The sequence below is a fragment of the Danio aesculapii genome, chromosome 6 (genome assembly GCF_903798145.1).
Source record: "Danio aesculapii chromosome 6, fDanAes4.1, whole genome shotgun sequence".
NCBI classification, from domain to species: Eukaryota; Metazoa; Chordata; class Actinopteri; order Cypriniformes; family Danionidae; genus Danio; species Danio aesculapii.
This window is the reverse complement of record NC_079440.1, coordinates 34,644,865-34,668,179: the sequence shown is the minus strand read 5'-3', so window position 1 is coordinate 34,668,179 and position 23,315 is coordinate 34,644,865. Positions and strand designations below refer to the sequence as shown.

Genomic DNA, 23,315 nt, shown 5'->3' with positions numbered 1-23,315 from the left:
TAGACATTGCATGGACAAAATAAAAAGTCTATAATTTTACAATGTTACACACTATGGGGATGCACACAGAACCATGAATAACAGCATTGTGAGAAAGTTGAATCTTGAAAGTGCAATGTTTACATTTTGCAACATTTTATATATTATTTTTCAGACCTGTAATCATAAGTTTTTAAAAAGTGTTTTTTATTTTATTAATATTTGTTTTAAATTTCTATATTTTTTCTATTATCAAATACTTGGCCTGAAGGTCTCAATAATAATGCGAAAAATATATTTTATTATCAGGATATGAGATTACTTATGCTATATCTTGATATGAGATTTAGTTTTTTCATATTGCTTCACCCTATTATGACCTCACTATGCATGATTTTGTACAAATCAAATTGTTTTGTGTCAGGACTCAGGAATAACCCACAAACGAGTCAAGAAAAATTGCTAAAATAAATTTGAATAAAGAACAGTATATTAGTATAATAGAGAAAACTATTAGGCCTTCCAAGATAACAGAAAACTTAAAATGTGTGTATTATACAAACTGCTTGGTAAAATCGTAGTAAGTTTTTTTTTCAGCCAATGTTCCATTTATTCTCATGATTACAGCTTTCGTACATAACAACAATGTATGACATATCAAACTGAAACACCTTAATAAGAACTAAAAATAACACGACACAACGAAAATGTATCACCAATCTAGAGCTGCTTGATTGTGGCTAAAATGAGAATCACGATTTATTTATTCATTTATTTATTTTATTTTTTGCTTAAAATCATGATCACAATTATCTCACGATGTAAAATAAAGGTTAATAGGAGGACGCTATTAATATTATTTCTCAAACATATGGTAAAACAACAGTAACAATATGTGTAGGTCTACTGTAGGTTAAAATGCTAAATTTTGTATAGACTTGGTATGGTGTAGACTTGAATAGACTTTATTTGTCCTGGTTGCTAATTCCCAGTAAAGCGATGACATCACAATGCAACTATTCATAATTCTGAAGTTGAATTATTATGCTTGTCATTTGTCATCGACAACATTATTAGACCATTTTTTTCACAGGCAAAACAAAACACTTGTCATTATTAGATTGCCCCTTGCATTATATTCAACATTAGGCTAGAGTAGTTATACTGACACTGTTAAACATTTATTTGCATGCATAACACTTTGTGTCTGCTATGAAAGAAAAGAAAAAAAAACATATCAAGTGCTTGTCGTAATCATAACTTTAAAATCGTAGAAAAGCTGAATTAAGATCGTGTGGAGGGTCGAATCGAGATCGCGATCTTTTTTCGGTTAATCGTGCGGGCACCAATCTTCACTTTCATAGTAGCAGCAGACCATACTCGCAGATCGAGTGATGAGACCAGACTCTTGCCACAACACACAAACAAACACACAACAGATCTTCCAATAGGTCACCAACAAAGGTTCACTTTACTAGTAAACAAATAATAAATAAACTATCATTTTACATAAAAAATGAATGAATACTAAAAGAAAAGAAAAAATATCAAGAAACTTGAGAGGTATTTTTTTTCCTGAAATGTTAATCAAAATGCAAGTTTATTAAGAAAACAAAGACGTCAGAAAAGACATTAACATTTTCCTCTGTAACTTCTCGGAAAACAAAACTATATATTTTCTCTTTGCATGAAAGTGTATCATCGTTTAACCAGATGCATTTAAACATTTGAATACAACATAAAAATACTGATGGAAAAAGCAGTGCATGCAACATTATATATTTTAAAACAAATGAAGATATTTAAGGCCTGAATTTGTAAAAGGGCACATTAAGACCTTCTCTAGAAAATAGGGCTGCACGACATTGGAAAAATCTAACATTGCAATATTTCTTTTGTTCTGAGATATATATTGCGATATGAATTTCACTACCTGAGTTGAATAACTAATTTGAAAGAATAGATCATTTTAGAATGATTGGGAAAATATAAGAAATACAAAAAACAATCTACAAGCACAGATAAATACGATAAAGAAATGTATCGAATTTCGATATTCGATAAAGATACTAATTAAATAAACAGCATTTTACTGTTTCCCAAGGAGTCAAACTGTATTCAAGACAAGTATACAGTAATTGAATAATCAAAAGTAAAATAATACTGCATAGTCTTCGTTTTATAAACAATACACTAAAATAATCATTATTAATTTGTCAAAGTTACAAATGATACAATTTCCTATGCCTGAATGCTTTTAAAACCCTCACACTGTCACAGGCATCAAAAAACACTTGCGAAATGATATATTATAATTAGAATCCATACTCAAAATTGCATGCAAATGTGGTGTGACTATTGCGAATGATCACATTGTAATAACGATGCTGAAAAAATATAGATTGTGCAGCCCTACTAGAAACCCTGTCTAATGTGTGTAAAATTAAGTATGCTGAAACAAAAACCCGCCCCCAACGGCCTTGTTGGTTCTGGAGAGACCTCTATTTAGGCTGGACATTCCTGAAGAGGGAACAGATGATTAGCCCACGGATGTGTTGTTTACTCACGCAATGAATTTTACACATCTCTGAAAAACGTCTTGCACTTAGGTAAACAAAGCCACGGGAAACAATTGCTATGACTTCAATAAGATAAGCATTTAGCATTCATATAAGTAGTAAAAAAAAAGGGAGGAAACCCAAGATTTTCAGAGCTTTCAGTTTTGCTTTTACTTTGAAAAAAACATTACACAGACATTGACTTTTCTGGAGATTCATGTACTACAGTATAATAATAGAATAATATAACTATCTACATCCTTTATGAATCAAACTATCTACATCACTTTATGAAATAAACAAAAAACACAGTTCTCTGTCCTTGATCATATCAATAGCCACGTTTTTCTCTTTGGTTCTTAAGAAATAACGATTTGGATCAAGGCAGCAGGTACCACGCAGTCTGTTTTGAACTGATCTAATCACCTTATTACACCTCACTGACAGACAACAGCATTTTAAAGCATCTGGGAAATGCCAAGACTGTGGAAACCACCAGGGAGCCTAAAAGGTCACTTCCTCTTTTAGATCCATATGAGGTTTAATCTGTGACTTAACATCTCAAAAGAAATCTCGATTGACAAAATATGCTTTTAAGTCAATGATGATACTTAATTACAGACTTTTACGATAACCCAGGGGCCCTGCACCGCAAACTGTGGGCCACCAGCCAAAATCTGAGCAGATGTCAACATGAATAATACAGCGTTATTAACTTGAAAAGTATCTGCTTGAGATTTAATCAGATATTATAGATGACATCTTTCTAGATATTAGTCTAAAAATGGCCTCAAATGCTTTATAACAGCTGAAAAACTATGCAATACAATGCAACAAAATTTGAGCACTTATCAATGGAAAATGTTTTCCTTAATACGTCAAGATTTCTTTACAATAGGGATTTGTAGGCTTTGTTTGCTTTAGTCTAAGTTTTTTAAATATTTATTACGTTACTTTATTGTATTATTACTTTATTGAAAAAAAAAGGTGTAGTAAAAAACAATTGACGTTGATTTTCATTTGCATAACCACAGTTATACAAATACCATGGTTAAACTGATTTGTGCTTACCATGGTTTCACTGCTCTTTTTTTATAAATGAAAAACAATGTCAATTTTCATCTGAGTTTAACACTTATATTCTTTATAGTGCATTGTGCATATTTTATATAAGTGCACGCTGACTTATAACATATACCATATTTTGCATATTGACAGCATAACATCCCGTGATCATCCCTATGTGACAGTATGTCAAGTCATCGCCTCACTACCCCCAAACACTGCATTTCATTAAATCGTCCCAGTCTGCATCGTTAACCTCCAAATGGGCGCAACAAAAGGCGTATTTATGGATTATAAACCCATCGGTGGAGACTTGTTTAACTGCACAGAAGCACAAAGGCATCATACTGCTGTCTTGCAGCTTAGGGTGGGTCACTCGGGCATCTCTATGGCTTTGTCTTAATACCTAGTGAGCTACCTACGAAGACAGCATTCCAAACGCGCTTGCCTGACTCAAACGCGTAAACTGAATAGGCAGCACACTATGCTTTTGAGACACAGCCTTTAAACTCAGCGTCTGCTCCAGCTAACTCAACGCCTAGGCCTTATTTGGGAAAGACTGGCACGCTCGCCAACTGCATCAGGCAGGAGGCAAAGAACGGTCGCAGGACTCGAGAAGAGCATATTTAACCGCAATGACTTGAAAACGGGTAAATATTCTTACCTGCTGATTTTCTGGGCAAAGGCGCGGCGCTCAGCCATGACTGTAGCCGCTGAGAGCTCGAGTACTCCAGAGCTCCAGCCGCGATATTCCTTCCCCACCCGCACAGCGTATTTCGACAAAACCCCACCTCTTGACGCCTAAAAGAAACCTGTGATTGGATAGTCGAGATGTCACTCATTAAGCCGTAGTAACCATAATAAACAGTGAGAAGATCGGGGGCGGGGCTTGCAGAAAAATGACTGGGAAAAAAGAAAACGCTCTCCAGACTTCAGACGCACGCGAGAGGAGAATGTACCGTAAAACTGGAAACATAAACGCACACTCTTTCGAGGTGGCGCTTTCCATATGAGTCATATCCTGTGTGTACAATAGAGGGCTGTTTTAAAGGAAGTTATCAGTGTAGCGAAAAGTGTGAAATGCATCCCTTCCCACTTCCCCCGGTCGTGTAATCTGTAGACAACGAGAGCTCTATTTGTGTCTAACCACATTATGATTTGTTAAAGTGGTTGTTAATTTTTGACGCTTGTGAATTATGCAATTAAACAGTGTTTGGTGTAATGTGTTACAAAGTAACCAGTTACTGTAATTACTGTAATTACTATATCCACTGAACAAGTAAAGGCATTGCACTGTTCATTTTTAGGTAATGTAATTGTTACTCATTATGTACTTGCCTTAAACGGGCTACTGTAAAATAATACTCAACCCTAGCCTATAAGCAGAGTACTTTTTTGTTATACAAATACATTTTGCAGAATAATAAAGTTGTTACTAAAAAGGTAAATTACTAAAGGTTTCATTTCTCAAGATGGTTGCATATACAAGCACACACATTTAAGATTAGTTAATAGCAATATATATTGAACATAGGAAATATTGTCATTGATTTGAAATGTTTCACATTTTGAAACATGTAATATTGATTTTTTTTTAAATGAAAATTTTCAAAAACTTTTCAGACATAATTTAAAAGAATGCTATTTTAATTATATAATTAGTAAGCATTATTAAGTAATTGATTATTTTTTTCAAGTAGCTTACATAACACTTCTCTAAAAAGAGCAAATGTTTATCACTAAATAAAAGATAATTCATAACTTATCTTATTTGATTATTAAACAATTGATTCTGGCAATTGAACATATACTGAGATTGTTGGATAAAACAGATATTGGCATCCATATTATTTTTCTGTGTTTATTATGTATGTTAGTTACAATTTTTTTCCAACATTCTTCAGAATATTTATAGAAATAATATAGAAATCAAATTTAGAACCACTTTAGTGTGAGTAAATGATGCAAAAAAAAAGATTTTTTTTTTGCTGACTATCCCTTTAATTGTATATGAAATTAATGTATGTTGTCTTTGAGTAAACAAGCAGTTTACATTTATATTGTCAGATGAAGGTATGAAAGACAGAAAAAATATATATTTGCATATTGTTCTAAGCCTTATTCTTGAGAAAAACAATTGCACAGGTTTACATTATTATTATTATTATTATTATTATTATTATTATTTAAAGAAAATATAAGTTATATTAAGTGCATCACAGTGGCACAGTGGGTAGCACAATTACCTCACAGCAAGAAGGTCGCTGGTTCGAGCCTCAGCTGTGTCAATTGGCATTTCTGTGTGGAGTTTGCATGTTCTTCCCGTGTTCGCATGGGTTTTCTCTGGGTGCTCCGGTTTCCCCCACAAGTCCAAAAAACATAGGTGAATCGGGTAAGCTAAATTGTTTGTAGTGTATGTGTGTGAATGGGCATCCGCTGCGTAAAACATATGATGGATAAGTTGGTGGTTCATTCCGCTGTAGACCCTGATTAATAAAGGGACTAAGCTGAAAAGAAAATGAATGAATGAATACATTATTTTAATGTTTCCTGATTTTATGCCATCCCAGATGTCCTCACCAAAAATTGTCTTAAAATAAAAACATTAAAAATAAATACATGCGATAGCACGATGCTTCTTGGCATTTTAAGTCATCTTTATAGAATTTTAGAAGATAATCACAGAGGCATATTTTAAGATATTAACTTTTCTTTTCATTACAATGTTTAATTGATTGGGAATTGAAGACACTAATTGTTAAAGTTTTAAATAAAAAACAATATATAAATCTGGACAATATTTAATATTTTTTGATGACTATCCCTTTAAATGTGTATGAAATTAATGCATAATGTTCATGAGTAAGCAATGATTGGCATAAAGTTTATCTGCACAGACCAGGTTAATTCCTTGACATTGTTACGTTTCGCATCTATAAGGAATAAAAAAAATTCGACAATCAGACCTAATCATCAGCAATCTGTGACTGCCGTTGTCTGAGTCTCCTCGTGGAAAACTATTTTACTTATTGGTGAATTATAGTGGATATCATTTGTACGGCTTTTTGTAAGAAGCCATAGATGCATATTTCCAATATGTAACCTATTTAGTAAAACAACTCAACTCTTTGCAATTTTGTTTCAAGAAGTTCTAATTTGTTCAACATCTCTCAAGAAGCCAGAGTGATAATAAGTCTTTGTCACAAAGTCATAAATGTTTGCTTGGAAAGACTGAGATGTTCCTTTTATACTCAAACACAAAACCCACCTGCATTACTTCAACTGCTTATTGTGGAGTGATTCAAACAGTTACCTTGTATAACTTTTTCACTTTTATGTTGCATCTGACCCAACTCGTTTGGAGTGTGTTGCAGGCTGTAATTAGGTTTCTGTCAATACAAAAATATTACAAAGTTCCAAATATGTATGGAACTTTGACTAATAAGAGACCTTCCAATGATATTGCGCTGGTATGTTCTGTCAAGATTGGGGGGGGGGGGGGGGGGGGGGGGAAGATTTATCAGTTTTGTAGAAACTATAATAAATTAAACATATTACAGTGGGCTAATTTATAAATAGTGTTTTAAGAACATATACTTAAATTAATTTCTTATGGTAATGCAACATCTACTAACGACCCACTTCTGTATGTTTACTACAACTGTATTATACTGCAGTACACAGTTTATTGAAGTAGAATCTAAAGCATACAGTATTTATTACCATTTATCTGTTCACTGTCGCATTCAATAGCCAAAGTATTCTTCATGTAGGGATTTTAATAGACAAATAACAGTTATACAAAGCGTACTAGCAATATTACCGTGACGGCTATGAATGTCAGTTATATCGTTACACATACAATGCATTATTATTAAGATATGTTATAGCAACATGGACAATCTCCTGCCAAAAGATTAATTTCAAAGCCACATGACCACATACCACAAGCTTCTTTTAGTATTGTTACAAACCCGTAATAAGCACCAACATGTGTCAACCAAAGTCTTTAAACCAGTTCTTCGAACGGTTCCGTATCAATCACTCATCTCCATATAAAAGTATGCTTCTGACGGGAGAATGGGAAATACCGCGAGACCGAACGAGATCGCCACTTCCTCAAAATGTAAACAGAAATAGCTGCACAGTGGCTCCTTTAGTATAACAAGGCATGTGAGCAGGTATAGCATAACGTTGTTGTATATTAAATTATAATTTAGATATACTTTTAAAATTAAAGTTTGCATTTACGCTGCGGTTTCTTAGACAGCGTTGTAACTTTTTTTTAAATGCTTACTTACAAGCTTACTAACTAGCATGCTAGCCAGTCTTATAAACTATATTTTAAAGTTAACGTTAGTTTTCCAGTGCTTTGATGCTGTTATTTTTTCAGTTTAAACTTTTAATTTACATATAATTTTTCATATGTGAGTAAATAAGATCTTTCTGTATACGATATAACATGTTTGGCTCGTACTGAAAACTTCTTGTAGAAATTCAGTCTGTACGTGCTGTGATGGGTTTTGCTCCGTGGCTGAAAAAATGGAGACTAAAGGGACCGACGAGGTGGAGATACTGAAGTCCAAATTCATGTCAGCATGGCACAGTGTGAAGTACAGTATGTAATAACAGATCTCACATGTTACTAAGATGTTATAATGCTTGTTGTCCTTTCATCTGACAGTCTTTTAAAGTGACAAAATCATGACATGCAATGTGCACGTGACTAATCTTGAATTTCTTCAAGGTTGGGCTTTAAAGTCAAAAACTGCCTTCAGTCGTAATTCTCCTGTATTCTTGTTGGGAAAATGCTACCACTTCAAGGTTGTGGGTAAGATGTTTTACACTAAACAGTTACACCAATTTCATAACTAGTCATAGGTTTTTAAGTTATTGGTCATTTTTAATGTAAAATATTTCTGTCTGTTTGCTTTTTAATTAAATATATACTGCTATCTGGTATATCGTAATATAATTGATCTTACTGTATCTTCAGATGATGAAAGCCCTACTGAGAGCACTGCTGAGGCATTAGATGACGATGTTGTCACAGGCAATGTTGATGAATTTCGAAAAGATTTCACCTCACGAGTTTGGCTGACCTATCGAGAAGAGTTTCCTGCTCTTCCGGGCTCCAGCTTCACTTCAGACTGTGGGTGGGGTTGTACACTCCGAGCGGGGCAGATGATATTGGCACAGGCACTCTTGCTTCACATCTTGGGTAGAGGTGAGATGAGCCCAAATCTGAATAAATTGTGATGGAGGGATGCCCACATTTTAAATTCAGCTTATGGGGAGAATATGATAAAATATCAAATAATAAATTGGTCAAAGGTGAGATATTAAATTTTGGTGACTTTCCTAAATTACATTGACATTTTATATATACATACAATCATAGAAAGAATTCAAGTAAAACGTTTTTTTTTTTGCTTCTGTGAAAATTAAAAATTCAAAATATGGATGAAATAATGTTCTATCTTCATTAAACATCACACATATTAATGTAAATAATAAACTATATACTTATTCTGACCTGTGTTTGTATTAAGAAAATGTAAAACAATAACTGAGAATACAAAATGAATTTAAAAATTATTTAAAATGATTAGTCAACAAATTAGTGGCAAAATATAATGATTTAAAGTGATGATTAATTAGTATTTTTAGTGTTCTACAGAAAGATCTTAATTACTCACAGAAAGATCTTATTTACTTTTTATTACTTGTATTTTTACTCAAAATTCTAATGCTTAAAGATAGTGGGCTCTATTTTAATGAGCTAGGTGCAAAGTCTAAAGCGCAAGGCGCAAAAGCATTAAAGGTGTGTATGAATCCACTTTTGCTGTTTTAAGGACGGGAAAATATGCTCTGTGCCTCAACGCATAGTCTAACAGGATTGTGCTTATTATCTTAACGAGTTATGGTTGTGTTTTGAGTAAAACCTGCAATAAACCAATCAGAGTCTCATCTCCCATTCCCTGTAAGAGTCAGTTGCATCGCGCCATGGCGCATTTGCTATTTACATTAAACATTTTTTCATATTTAGAGATATTTGTTTATTGCTGTACATCATGTGTGTAGTAAGCAAAGTGTAAGCGTTTGGACCTGCATAGGTGCATAACTAATATGCTCTTCGCTGGAGTTTAGACCAGCTTTTAGTTGGTCAATGGCACAGTTTATTTTAGTTTCTCAAAATAGCAACGTGCAAACAGTGCGCCTTAATGCTTCTCCTTTTTAGACCAGCACACCCATGAGTCCACAAAGTGGAGCAAATGGATTTGCTATTTAAACAACGTGGCACAAAATGTAAAAATTACTGTTGCGCTGGTCTGAAAATAGCAACAGATCGCACCAAACACGTCTTGTGCTTTATTGCACCAGGTGTATGATAGGGCCCAGTATTTGTGTATTTGTGTGTATATGTATAAATACATATAATTTATAAATAATTTTTGGCTTCTTTTATAAAAAAAAAAAATCTCCAAATATTACGAATTTTGGATCAGCAGTGTATATAAATATATATTAAGATATATAATTATAAGTATTTTTTCACATAATAGCTGACTGTGAGAACCAAAGATGTTCTGTTGCTTAAAAGCAATTAGCCAAAGTTTTAAACCTTTTGATGTCCTCATTTACATTATAAAATTCTGTATTAATGTTTCATTTCAGGGGCCGGGTATTTTAGTGTCAGAGGTTGTCACTCTAATGAATTAGCTCTGCTATGATTGACGGAGGGCACTTTTGTGTAATATGGTGAACAGGCCACGACATTTGCCAGTTTAATACCTTCATTCAAAAAACAACATTGATGCGTCATTCAGAGCCCACACCTATAATGAAATATGTCATTATAGAAATATCTGTCTATAAAAAGGGGTTAATGGCTAATAAAATATACTTATTGGCCAATTACAGGCCTTGACACTCAGCAAGGTCATTACCTAATGGCCAGGAGCAGCACCTTTATGACCCTTAGCACTTCCACCGTTTCAGACACCCACTCTGTTTGTAAGAATAAAGTGTAGTAAAAGTGAAATACTGACTACGCTGAATATCATAAATGGACTTTTGTTCTTAAAGGCACTGTCTATTTAAAAGTCAAATTTGGAAATGTCTGTCAGAGAAATCTAGGACAAACTTTCAGGACTTCTGAAAGACTTTTGATCAAGTGGACCATATGGTTATGATTTATGAGGTAAATGACAAAAATAAAGATTATTATTTAGACGTTGGTTATTAACTTTTAAACTGTGAAAAACAATTAAGCTTTAAATTGTGTATTTTTGCACTGTATTTATATTATTGTTTTTTATGATTATAAATCATTTTAAATATACACTTTTTACAAATTGTGTCTCACCAGACTGGAAGTGGTCAGAAGCACTGACTTTGGAGCCCTTGGATACAGAAACGTGGACCAGCAGTGCCGCTCGGAGACTCGTGGCCACATTAGAGGCTTCCATTCAGGGGGAACGAGCACAGGCCACTCAGCCTCTCTGTCCTGCTCAAGGAAGAGCTGAGGAGGCCGACTCATATCTGAAAGAGACATATCATCGTACTATTGTATCCTGGTTTGGGGATGGACCCTCAGCACAGCTGGGAATCCACAGACTAGTGCAGCTAGGAATGACCTCTGGAAAACAGGCAGGAGATTGGTACGGCCCAGCAGTGGTAGCACACATACTGAGGTAATGACTGGTGAATATTATATATTGCTATTTTTTTCTTTAATTTTTTTGAAAGTCTTTTATGCCACCCATTGTCCATTATAATAAATGTCAATGAAGCCGTCACTCTCTTTCTTTTTTTAGAAAAGCTGTTGATGAGGCAGTTGATGCAATGCTGAAAGGCATAAGTGTTTATGTAGCACAGGACTGCACAGGTATGGACAATTTAAACTCTTTTGCAGAAAGGCAAATATGATTTACTGATTTGCAATATTAAAGAGAAAGTTCACTCAAAACTCTCATCCTTCACTTGTTCATTTGTCTTTCTTTTTATTTTAAAGAAAGCTGGAAATCCTGTAACCATGGACTTAAATAGTTTTTGTTTTTTAGAAGTTAATGGTTTTCAGTTTTCTTCCAAATATCTTCTTTTAACATTTAATCCTTATTTTATCTAATTTGAACAGAATAAAGAAACTCTTTAGATTTGGAACCGCTTGAGGGGGAGTAAATAATAGATATATTAAAATTTTTTGGGTGAACTATCCTTTTACGAAAAATTCTAATTAATTTAAATTTGAAAGGAAATTTCACATATTTATCTCCAAAATGCTACTTTGTGCAGTTTATTTATAAACCATTTTTGAGAGAATCACGTTCTTATGATTGATACTCACTATAAATAACCAGAGTTTCTCACCTCAGTCATCTTCGTCTTGAAGAATCCCCCCTTCAACCCCTACTCCTCCTTCCTTTTCCAGATAGGGTGGCATGGCAGCCCAGTGGTTAGCACTGTTGCCTCACAGCAAGAATTTCACTGGTTCGAGTCATTACCAGGCCAGTTGGCGTTTCTGTGTGGAGTCTGCATGTTCTCCCCCTGCTTGCGTGGGTTTTACCCAGGTTCCCTGCTTTCCTCCTATCGTCCAAAGACATGCAATATAAGTAAATTGACAAATCCAAAGTGGCATCATAGACAAACTCCTAGGGTGCTTTCACACCTGTGGATCAATTCTCTTGTTCTGAAACAGGGATTAAAATTGTTACAATGTTGCTCTTTGTTCTTGGTGCGGTTCGCTTTCACACGGCAAAGTTTCTAAACGGACCAAAAGTGCTAAAACAAGTCACGTGCGAGTAAACTCTCTTCACATTGGTCAGAGTTTCATGGTTTATTTTGTCCCGCTCAGCTGTCATGCGTCTTTATTTTAATTTATGACGATGAGCAATAAGACATTAATTTTGAAAGGTGACACCCAAAGACATCGCCACTAAATATAGAAGAGAGGTAAGACTTTCTCATACATAGCAGTTGGCTTATGCATTATAGGCTTAACATTATAGAGAGAAATAACAGATAAACCAAGACTGCTGTTTGGTCAATTTTCCTAACGGATAAACAGCTCTCATTAATAGTTCAGCATACTTTCACTTTCGTATTTTACATGAAACGCACATTTACCGGTAGGAATGACACCCCATCCTGCTCTAATTCTCTCTTCATATAGCCATATATGCCCAATACATATCCATAATACACTGTGATATAGCCTGGCTCAGATCGTATATTCTGAGCTCAGGGCTCTCTCCTGGGACAGCATGCCAAATGCTTTATTATCGATCATCAGCTGATTTTTGTATAAGGTCAAAGAGAAGATTTTCCATTTTGGTGTGTGCACCAAATTAAATATACAAAAGTGAATTTATTTATTCTTTTAACTTTTGAGAACACAAAAGTATTAAAATATGGGTTAAATAAAGTTCAGTTGCCATTAAGTATAACACATATTCATGTAAAAATCAAACAAAATGCATATTCTGATTTGTTCTTATTAAAAAATATATAAAATAATTTAGGAAAAAAGTTCTACAAAATAATAATATATTTATTACTTTAATTTATACATTTACATTTATTTTTAAAATATGTGTTGCGATGCTATCAAGTTATGTTTGTTCTTAAGGTGTTTTAGGTAAATAAACATTTGCTATACTGACATTTTAAAAATATAATTATTCAAACCACATTCTAATGTTTATTGTAATTTTTTATTTTTCTTAATTACAAATTTACAAATGTAATTTTGGACCAAACTTTATGTATAGTTTTTATACTTTTTCTCAGTCTTTAGAACAGTATCAACAAAATATATATGAACAACAGCACTGTTTAAAAGTATGGGGTCAGTTTAATTAAAGACAATAATACATTCACATTGAATGCATTTATAAGAAGCATTAATTGATCAAAATTTGCCATAAAGACACATTTAAAAACCTTTTTTTTTTTGACAAATGACGTTCTTAAATAGGAATAAGTATTTTCAGCTTATGCAGAGACTGGCACAGTGATACTAAAAATTATCATGATTAAATGACATCGCAAACCTTTAAGTGCTAGTGTCTCTATATACCACTGAAAAGCTCTGCAAATAACACGTCTATTGTAAGCCTGCAAGTGCAATTAAATTTACTAACAGCTGGATTTATCTCACTCGACAGAGAGAGCAGAGCAGACAAAGGCCGTGTCGTTGACCTCTTTGTTATTGATTGTCTGCAGTGTACAGTGCTGATGTTATTGATAGCCATTCAGCACGGACAGAAAGCCACGGTGATCCTCAGGGACTCGATTCTGGAGCTTCACCTGATAGTAGAGCTGTTGTTATCCTCATTCCTGTGAGACTGGGTGGAGAGAAGATCAACCCAGAATACTTAAATTTTGTCAAGGTGAGGCTTTGAAAAGCAGCCTTTTACACAGTGGCGAAAACGGAGCAATATTTGCTAAAGATGTGGCAATACTCTTATCTTAACTGCTCTTTTTCTTGTTTCCACAGAGTATTTTAAGCTTAGAGTACTGTATTGGCATCATTGGAGGAAAACCAAAACAGGCTTACTATTTTGTTGGATTTCAAGGTTAGTCTTTTAGTCAAAAATCATGAAAATGAAAAGATGTGAATTAGACTTATCGGCAAAACTGGAATAGGAATCCAATGAGTCAAAGAGAACAAATTCGTCACTTCCTGATAAACTGGCGCCAAATATCAAAAAGAAAAATGGAATTTGCTGCAGTAGAGAAACCACTGTGGACCTTTTTTCATTTAATAAATTACTTGCACCTCAGAAGATTTGTCACGAGGTGGGGAGTCACAAAACACAAAAATCCAAGTGCAGCAATTTTGACAAAAACAAGGGTTCTTAATCTAGCACAGGAACTACAAACAAGACACAAAAATCTAGAACTGAGACCAGACAAAAGAACTAACAAAAAATCTCAAAATAGGCGACTACAAAAACAGGGTAGGAATGTTAACAAAAAACCAACAAGAATCCAAGATTAAGCAAATACAAAACTAGAAAACCAAACAAACATACCAGGCATGAGGTGCTAACAAAATCCTAAGGCAACTAAAACACAAGACAAAAGGGTTTATAAAGACAGGGCTAAATTAACAAACAAGAAACAGCTGAAACAGAATACAATCAGAAGTGCAAAGGATTGTAGCAAATGAAGTTAAACTACAAAACAACCTAGTGCCCTCAAGTGTCCAAAAGAGGGCACTGCAACATGTGACAAGATTAAGATGAAACACATAGAAGGCGCACAGTTCTATTCTGGTTAGGGATAATAACGAACCACTTTGACGGACTTTGGCTAAATATTAGAATGACCAAAACAACATTTCCCACTGTTTATACAACTGTTCTGTCTGGTTCTTGTATCTGATTGGCTGATAGCTGTGTGATATTCTGTTATAACAGCACTCCTACAGCCTCTTCACCGTTGTGTATTACTCCGCCCACATAGAGTTACAAGCAGTGGAATAAACTCACTACAGTTTAACAAATATCGCAGTTGTTGGACAACATAATGTACTTTTTGAGGGTTTTTTTAGGCAAGAAGGAAGTTATTTAGATTGCAACTCTGGAGTTTATTTATAAAGATAGTGCCTATTTTAACATATTTATAATTTCGGAGATTCAACGCATCAACATGCAGAGCTAAGAAATTAATGGTTGACCACCCCAAGATGGCAACAGAGACCGCATGGGGAGAAAAAACTAGGAAATCTCTGTAGACTGATGGTATTTCATGCCTTTCAGCCATATCATCTTAAAATGTCAGCAGAATCACCTCTTTTGTCATAATTTTAGATATTATGCTAGAGAATCATTCAAGTACTAGCTCTAAAGTGACGTTTGTAAAGTACAAAAGGATTTTTGAGACTCTCTGTGTTTAATTTTTCATTTGTATATACACGATTATGCTGTTGAACTGTTGTATAAACGCGACATCACACTAAGCAGTGTGATATGGCTGTATATCGTCACTGGTGGGGCACTAAGGTACTCGGCCTGCACCCTTTAAAGCCATATCGCACTGCTACTCATGTGATATTGCTAATGTACTTCATGCACTTTTTTCCGTATTGAATAGAAAGTTTATCTTACTCAGTTAAATCTCAGATGAATCTTTTTATGCATATTTTCAAAATCCGCATCTTGATGTTTCCAATAAGCATATTTATGCAGTCTTCCAAAATGCGCATAAAATAGGTTGTAGCTAGTTCCTAAGAGAAAAAGTAAACGAATGCATGCAAAGAGAAGGCCAACACCATCAGAGAAGCTTATTTTGTTTTTACTGCACCCATCAAAAACGCTACACCATTTATCATGAAATAGCAGGCTTTCTGCATTTCCATAAGCAGCTTGCATGGATTTCAGAGTTACCCAGAGTAGCCCAATCTCCATCACCTTCAGTAGCCTCTGGAAACCTTCAGTTGTATATGTTGGTAGTCAATATTTATGCATTTACATTTTAGCAATTTGAAATGCACTCTGCGATGATGTCTAAATGACAAGCAATACATTCTCCCTGCCATCTCCGAGCGGCCGTCCGCATTCATCATATGCAAATGATCTAATATAATTGCGTGTTTGTAAAAGTAATTTCTCCACAGCAAAATTAAATGACAGCCCCCTTTTGAGGCATAAAGAATGTGCTTGTTCAACCAGATTCGATTATGCAGCATTTAATACATTCGAATTTAGGAACAACACCCCCCCCATACCCCCCCCCCCCCCACCCCACCCCCCAAAATAAAAAATCTCATGTTTGATTGTTTGAAACCTAACCGAGGTGGGTGACTTTGAGCTGCTCTGCATAGAAATTGGCCAAGGATATGCATTATAATAATCACTGTGTTTTTTGAATAACTTGTCTTTTGTTTTGTCCTTGCAGATGACAGCTTGATTTACATGGATCCTCATTACTGTCAGTCTTTTGTGGATGTCAGCACAAGCGATTTCCCTCTGCAGGTAATGTGGAATTACAAAAAGCTGACCGGCGCACAGTGATGTGAATTTAATAGTTTCTGTACTTAAGGGTATGAATCTGAAAGTAGACCTCCACACTCAATTATCGAACACAAGAGATTTACACATCGCTCTGTACTTTGTATCAGCTCCAACGTGTTTTATATAGCTTCGGCGATTTTATATTTCAGCATCATAACTTATTTTTACGCTTTTTGTGCGCTGTGGAAAGTGGCTTGGCGAAAGGCAGAAATATTGGGCCATACTTTTAGCTCAGCTGTCCAAGCCTTTCAGATCTCGGGCAGAATTCAACATTTGTCAAAAAATGTGTCAAAAAGTGGAATCTTTTATTTCTGCAATTTGAACGTTTCACATGAACGCGCATCCATCATCTGGAACCGCACTGGCTGATCGGTTTCACACACCTATTACTGTTTAGATGGACATTATGGATGAAAATTTATAGGTTATGCTTCTGATGTGCATATGGATCACTGTGATTTCACAAACATGGGAAACAGGTGGCTTTGTTTGACTCATTTAAATTGATATTTGATCTTTTTGTTTTCATCTTCAAAGTCGTTTCATTGCCCATCACCAAAGAAAATGTCTTTCAGTAAAATGGACCCGAGCTGTACGATCGGATTCTACTCAAAAAGTGTTGAACACTTTGAAAAAATTGCCAATGAACTGTCAAAGGTGAGCAAACTTCAGCAAAATGTTTTAATGTTTAATATTGTTTTGATGAGCTGATTTGTCTGATTTACATCAAAAATTGGTCAGAGTAAGAAAAAATAAGAAATTTGTTAATACTTTAGCTCAACATGAATGCATTCCATTGTGAGGAAATTATTTTTAATTGTAAAGACACACCTTTATTAAGTAAAGATAACCAAGTATTATTCTATAGACCATTTTGAGGGATGTAAACAAAAACAATGGTCCCAACATATTTACTGTTTACATTTTTAATTTCTATAGCTTCCGAGAATCCAAAAAGAGCCACATGTTGATAAATAATGTTATGATCGCTTTTTAACATTAAGTTATGATTGAATTACCTCTTTTTAAAGTGATGAAATAGTTTGATAACAAGCATGACCACTTTGAAATGGTCTATATATTATATAAATTATATATATATTATTGAGTCTATATCAGAGATGCTCAAACTAGGGCCCGCAGGCCAAAGTTGGCCTGCAGTAACCTTTGATTTGGCCTGCCATCCCATCTAAAAAGAGAGGGACTGTTTAGAGATTTTCTTTTCAAATCTAATATAATCTTTTGTTTGTTTGTTTTATTATTAAACGCTAATTGGAATGAAATGTTTAAATAAATATTGTAAATGAATCAGATTTAGTTTAAATGTACATACCTGATGGATAGAGGACAGTGCAGAGACTTTGGTAAGCAAATCAAGGCAATGGCAGATTCTGCTCGACTAGTGTATTCAGCATTGAATTTAACAGTTATCCAGCATTAGTTAATTTGATAAGTAATGTTTTTTATTGATTTGTTTTTAAATATTATTAAATAAATTAGGAAATTACCCATGGCAACTTTAATGTAATATAGTTGGTATATTTATTAGTATGGTATATTTACCTTCGACCCACAGCTCATAATGATATTTGGTTTTTGGCCCTTTATACGAAAATGTTTGGGCACCCTTGGTGTATATTATTTATATTATGCATTAATTATATATTATACTGTATATTTTGCGTGGGTTTCCTCCGGGTGCTCCGGTTTCCCCCACAGTTCAAAGACATGTGGTACAGGTGAATTGGGTAGGCTAAATTGTCCATAGTGTATGAGTGTGGATGAGTGTGTATGGATGTTTCCCAGAGATGGGTTGCGGCTGGAAGGGCATGCGCTGCCTAAAACATGTGCTGGATAAGTTGACAGTTCATTCTGCTGTGGTGACCCCGGATTAATAAAGGGAATAAGCCGAAAAGAAAATGAATGAATGAATGAATATACTGTATATTTTAAATATGTCCAACAAAGAAAGAATCTTTGAAGACTAAGTATTAATTAAGATATTTTTATACTACATATTTATACATTATTAAGAGTCTATTTTATTTTATATGTTTATATATTATATATTTTTAAAGTATGTTCATCAAATAAAGAATTAGAAGACTTATAACTGCTAAAAATTCAGCTTTACACTGATTTATTTATTCATTAATCTATTTCAATACAGGAACAAATTATACTTTAAGCTATATTAAAATAAAAAAGAGTTTTTTAAATTGTTTAAAAGAAAAGGGTTAAGATAAAACAGACAAAAAAAAAATCAAGCCTTTAGCTGTAAATGCCAGTTATTTACATTTGTCAGCAGGTGGCAGCATTTAACTGTGTAACTGAAAATCTGGGACTTCTGTTTCCAGCTGAGACTACACAGTGAGGGGCAGATGTTATGTATTATAACAGAATCTGCTATCTGCCTTTTTAATTTAGATAAATCTTAAGTTGAACTGTGTTTATTATTGTGCCAGATTCTGCAGCCCTCATCAAAAGAGAAGTACCCTGCATTCACCATCATGAAAGGCCACGGGAAGGATTATGAACTTTCGATTGCTGTAGAAAAGCGAGAATGGCCTTTTATCAGCGACGCAAGGAAAGCAGGCGCAACATCGGGAGACTTTGTGCTGCTTTAATGCTATAAACTGGTAACCAAAAAAGCAAGTGATACACCACAAATCAGAACTGCATGGGTCTAAACTATAAGACCCCTGTTCTCATGTTTTGTTATTTCAGAAAAGGACATTTTACAAACATCTACATACAGTGCCTGCACTAGCATCACAGAGTTTCAGACCATTTAACTGAACCCTGATACTGATGCCAACACCTCTAGATCTTGCAAGCAAATTTGAATGCAGAAATCACCCTGCAAACATTTCAGCGTGTTCATTTAACTCTAACAGACACTGGGGGTGAATATGTTTATTTTTTTAACAAGAAGTTCTCAAACAGAATCATGTTTTTAGGTACATGTAGATAACTATTTCTTTAAACTAAGAATCAAGTATATATCTAGTCTCATTTTTGAAAGACATAAATGAAATCACAGAACTTACATTTTATTTTGGTATGTTTTATGTTACATTAACTGGAGGAATAACGTGCCTTCGTAAGGGAGTAGAAAACACTGTATTGCATAGAATTAAATCAGAACCTAATTAACTTTTAAATGATATTTAGCAGTGATAGACTGAAAAGCTGCTTCTGCCATATTTTTGGAAAAAATGATAATAATTGAGCATTGATATGTGCAGAAAATGTTAGATATTACATAAATTAATTTACAATTACATTTAGTTGTTTAGCAGAAGCTTTTGTCCAAAGTGACTTACAAGTGAGGAGGCATTCAGCGATTCAATATGAAGAGGTAATACACACAAGAAGGGCTAATTATACAAAGGTACTGTTAATGCTCAGAGAATTAAGTGCTAGAGTTAGTATGGGGAGTGTTTGTTTTTAAAAGAGAGAAGTGAGTTTCTTCAGGTGGTTTGTCAAACCCACTCACCTTCGAAAAAAGCATTTTTGGGGGGGTTTAAGTGTGAGAGAGTTGAAAGAGTGGGTTCTACCGGTGGTTTGTCAAGCCCACTCACCTGTGTGAGGAACACTCAGAATTGCATAATGTTTAGAGGTTGCTGTGTTGTGTCAACTAATGTCAGTTAACAACATTAGTCGTTTAATGCCAATATATGAAACAATAATTTCAGAGCTGCAAAGATCTTACTAGTTTTTGGGAGCTCACTTTATTTTTTTATGGTGTAATGGAAAACATAAATCAAGATGAATGAAGGATTAATTTGTTATTAAATTATGCCTTATTTAATTATAAGGCATCTATTTAATAACATTGTCAACGTGACTGTATTGTACTGCAAATAATATCTCGCATATTTGTTTATAAACACTTTTGAACCAAAGTACTGAGCATTGACCAGAATGCTAGTGCAGTGAATACCCACAATAATTTTGTGTTCGTTAATTAATTTCAGTTTCGTTAATTAATTTCAGTTTCGTTAATTAATTTCAGTTTCGTTTATTAATTTCAACCAGTTTTAAGCGTTGCAGTTTATCGCAATGTATTTCAGTATCATACTTCTGTTGCACAATGCACATTTCAGTTTAATATTTGTCGATTCAGAAATGTACAATAAACCTAACATGAATAAATAAACAAAAAAATCAACACTCTTATTTTGTACTTTGTCTTGCATCCTTTAATGACCAGCAAAAATGTGTTTTTGAGCTATTTTCAATCTATTAACTCATCTTTCCCATCAAATGTAAATGACTCGCATTTGGCCAAATGGAACAAATCTGTATCGGGCGATTACGCCATTTTTCCGGGAGAAAGAAAATATCTTTCTGTTGGACTCAATGTTGCCATGGTCAATTCCTCTGTTTCTGTTCCGTTTGGGCAATGCTTGTGCTATTTTCATGTTAAATACAAATTCTTATATTAATAAGGTCATGGCCTTCAATTATGGGGTCCGGTTGGGGGAACAAGTTACCCTTCTGTGAGACCAAGCAGAATAAATCCTCGCCTGTCTCAGCACTGGATGTCGTGAAGACTAAAGCAGCACAGCACAATAAGCCCATCGTCTCAGTGTTTTCCAGTGTCTGATCAGTAAATTCATGCTGGGCTGAATTTAGGAAACGAGGCATTGAGGAAAGGAAGTTTGTGACATTAAGGGGTGAAGCAACATGCCAGTCTTTCTGTCAGTGTTACATGAAAGGGGGCTTGTGCTGGAAGGCATGACGGTTTTGAGGAGACTTTGTGTTCTAGTCTTATTTATGATGCTGCCTGTATGAATATTTGATTAATGAGTCATGTTCTCCAAGAGGGAAATGTTGTATCCCAGCAGCGCATCGCTCTGTTCTAGCACAGCTGCCAATAGAGGCATTGAGTCCGGCAGATTCCTTCAAATCTAATCTGCTCCGGCGAGCGAATTCCACAGATGAAAGAAGCGGAACTCTATGAGAGGCTTCGTTCTGCAGGCAATTTGCAATTGAATAAAGTTTTCTCTCTTCTCGCTCTTTTTGATATGCGTTTTGACAAGATCGGATATGACATATGTTTTTTGCTGCAGGCTCTAATGGAGAAATGGCACAAACATCCATTTTGAACTGACCATCAACAATCAGTTCAGTGTTTTTTTATTTCTTAATGTCATTTCTAAGACCAGCTCTTGGTGAAGGCCAAGCAACATTAGAGCACAAACTTGATCATTCACTTGGAAATAGATGGAAATAGACAGACATTAGCTACATTTACACTTAATTACACATATTTTTGGAACATTTTTTCTTATTTAAGAGGAAAGAAGACACTGACACAAAGTACATCTGAATTGAGGTGACAAACAGAATGCAGGTTTGCAATTGGATGGATGGACAGATGGATAGAAAGATAAATGGATGCATATATCAAATGTAGGACATGGATGGATAGAATGAACAACTGATTATGGATGGGTATATATATAAATATAAGATAGAGGAAAGACTGAACAAACAATATCTGTATTGATCTTTGGATGAATCAATGATGGACTGAAAAAATGATAGACAGACATAGATAGATAGATAGATAGATAGATAGATAGATAGATAGATAGATAGATAGATAGATAGATAGATAGATAGATAGATAGATTGATAGATTAATAAAGAGATGAATAGAATGAAAAAAGAACATAGACTGAACATTTAATGGAGAAATGTACATACAAATAGATGGATAGATGAATGACTTATGGACAGAACAGATGAACAAATAGACTAATGAATGAATGAAATGATGGATGGATGGATGGAAACAATAAACAGCTAAAGAAGAAATGGACAGAAGGAACAAACGGTGAATAGATCAATGATCAATAGAAAAATTAATAGATGAATAGAATAAAAGATATAGATAGATAGATAGATAGATAGAAAGATAGATAGATAGATAGATAGATAGATAGATAGATAGATAGATAGATAGATAGATAGATAGATAGATAGATAGATAGATAGATAGATAGATAGATAGATAGATAGATAGATAGATAGATAGATAGATAGATAGATAGACATTTAGACAGATAGATAGATAGATAGATAGATAGATAGATAGACAGACAGACAGACAGACAGACAGACAGACAGACAGACAGACAGATAGATAGATAGATAGATAGAAATTAATAGATGAATAGAATAAAAGATAGATAGATAGATAGATAGATAGATAGATAGATAGATAGATAGATAGATAGATAGATAGATAGATAGATAGATAGATAGATAGATAGATAGATAGATAGATAGATAGATAGATAGAAAGAAAGAAATTAATAGATGAATAGAATAGATAGACGGACGGATGGACGGACGGACGGATGGATGGACAGATCAACAATTGATGATGAACTGATAGATAAATGATGGATAAAACAAATTAAACAGACGATACAATTAAAAGGAGATGGATATAGACAGACACGGTAGATAACATACATGCATAGCGTGTACATTGCCTACGTGAGACAATTAGAGCTACTTGACAGATGAGCTTGTACACATACGTGGGAATTGCACCACCAGTAGCAAATGATGACAACTATCTCATGGTTGACTATGTCTGGTTTACTGTTCCTTCACCGGTGCCAATGCTCACAAGTGTTTAATGCAATCCATATGACCACTTCACACTTAG

At 34.4% G+C, this 23,315-nt stretch overlaps 2 protein-coding genes across 19 annotated transcripts in view; one reads left to right on the top strand and one right to left on the bottom strand.

Annotated features, from left to right (window-relative positions):
* dock7 (dedicator of cytokinesis 7) overlaps nt 1-4,360 on the bottom strand; it is a 76,502-nt gene extending 72,142 nt beyond the window's left edge. For all 18 annotated transcript variants that reach the window (XM_056460053.1, XM_056460048.1, XM_056460049.1 and 15 more), the window contains exon 1: nt 4,267-4,360. In XM_056460053.1, coding sequence (XP_056316028.1) covers nt 4,267-4,304 — 38 coding nt within the window. In that variant the 5' untranslated portion in view covers nt 4,305-4,360. The remainder of the gene's footprint in view (nt 1-4,266) is intronic.
* A 3,343-nt stretch (nt 4,361-7,703) lies between these two features.
* On the top strand, nt 7,704-19,325 carry atg4c (autophagy related 4C, cysteine peptidase). Its single transcript, XM_056460074.1, has 11 exons — nt 7,704-7,783; nt 8,096-8,220; nt 8,350-8,433; nt 8,599-8,829; nt 10,975-11,299; nt 11,423-11,493; nt 13,830-13,996; nt 14,104-14,182; nt 16,509-16,585; nt 17,162-17,281; nt 19,090-19,325. Exons 2-11 carry the CDS (start codon nt 8,145-8,147, stop codon nt 19,249-19,251), a joined length of 1,392 nt encoding a protein of 463 aa, XP_056316049.1. The 5' UTR covers nt 7,704-7,783; nt 8,096-8,144; the 3' UTR covers nt 19,252-19,325.
* The last annotated feature ends 3,990 nt before the right edge of the window (nt 19,326-23,315 follow it).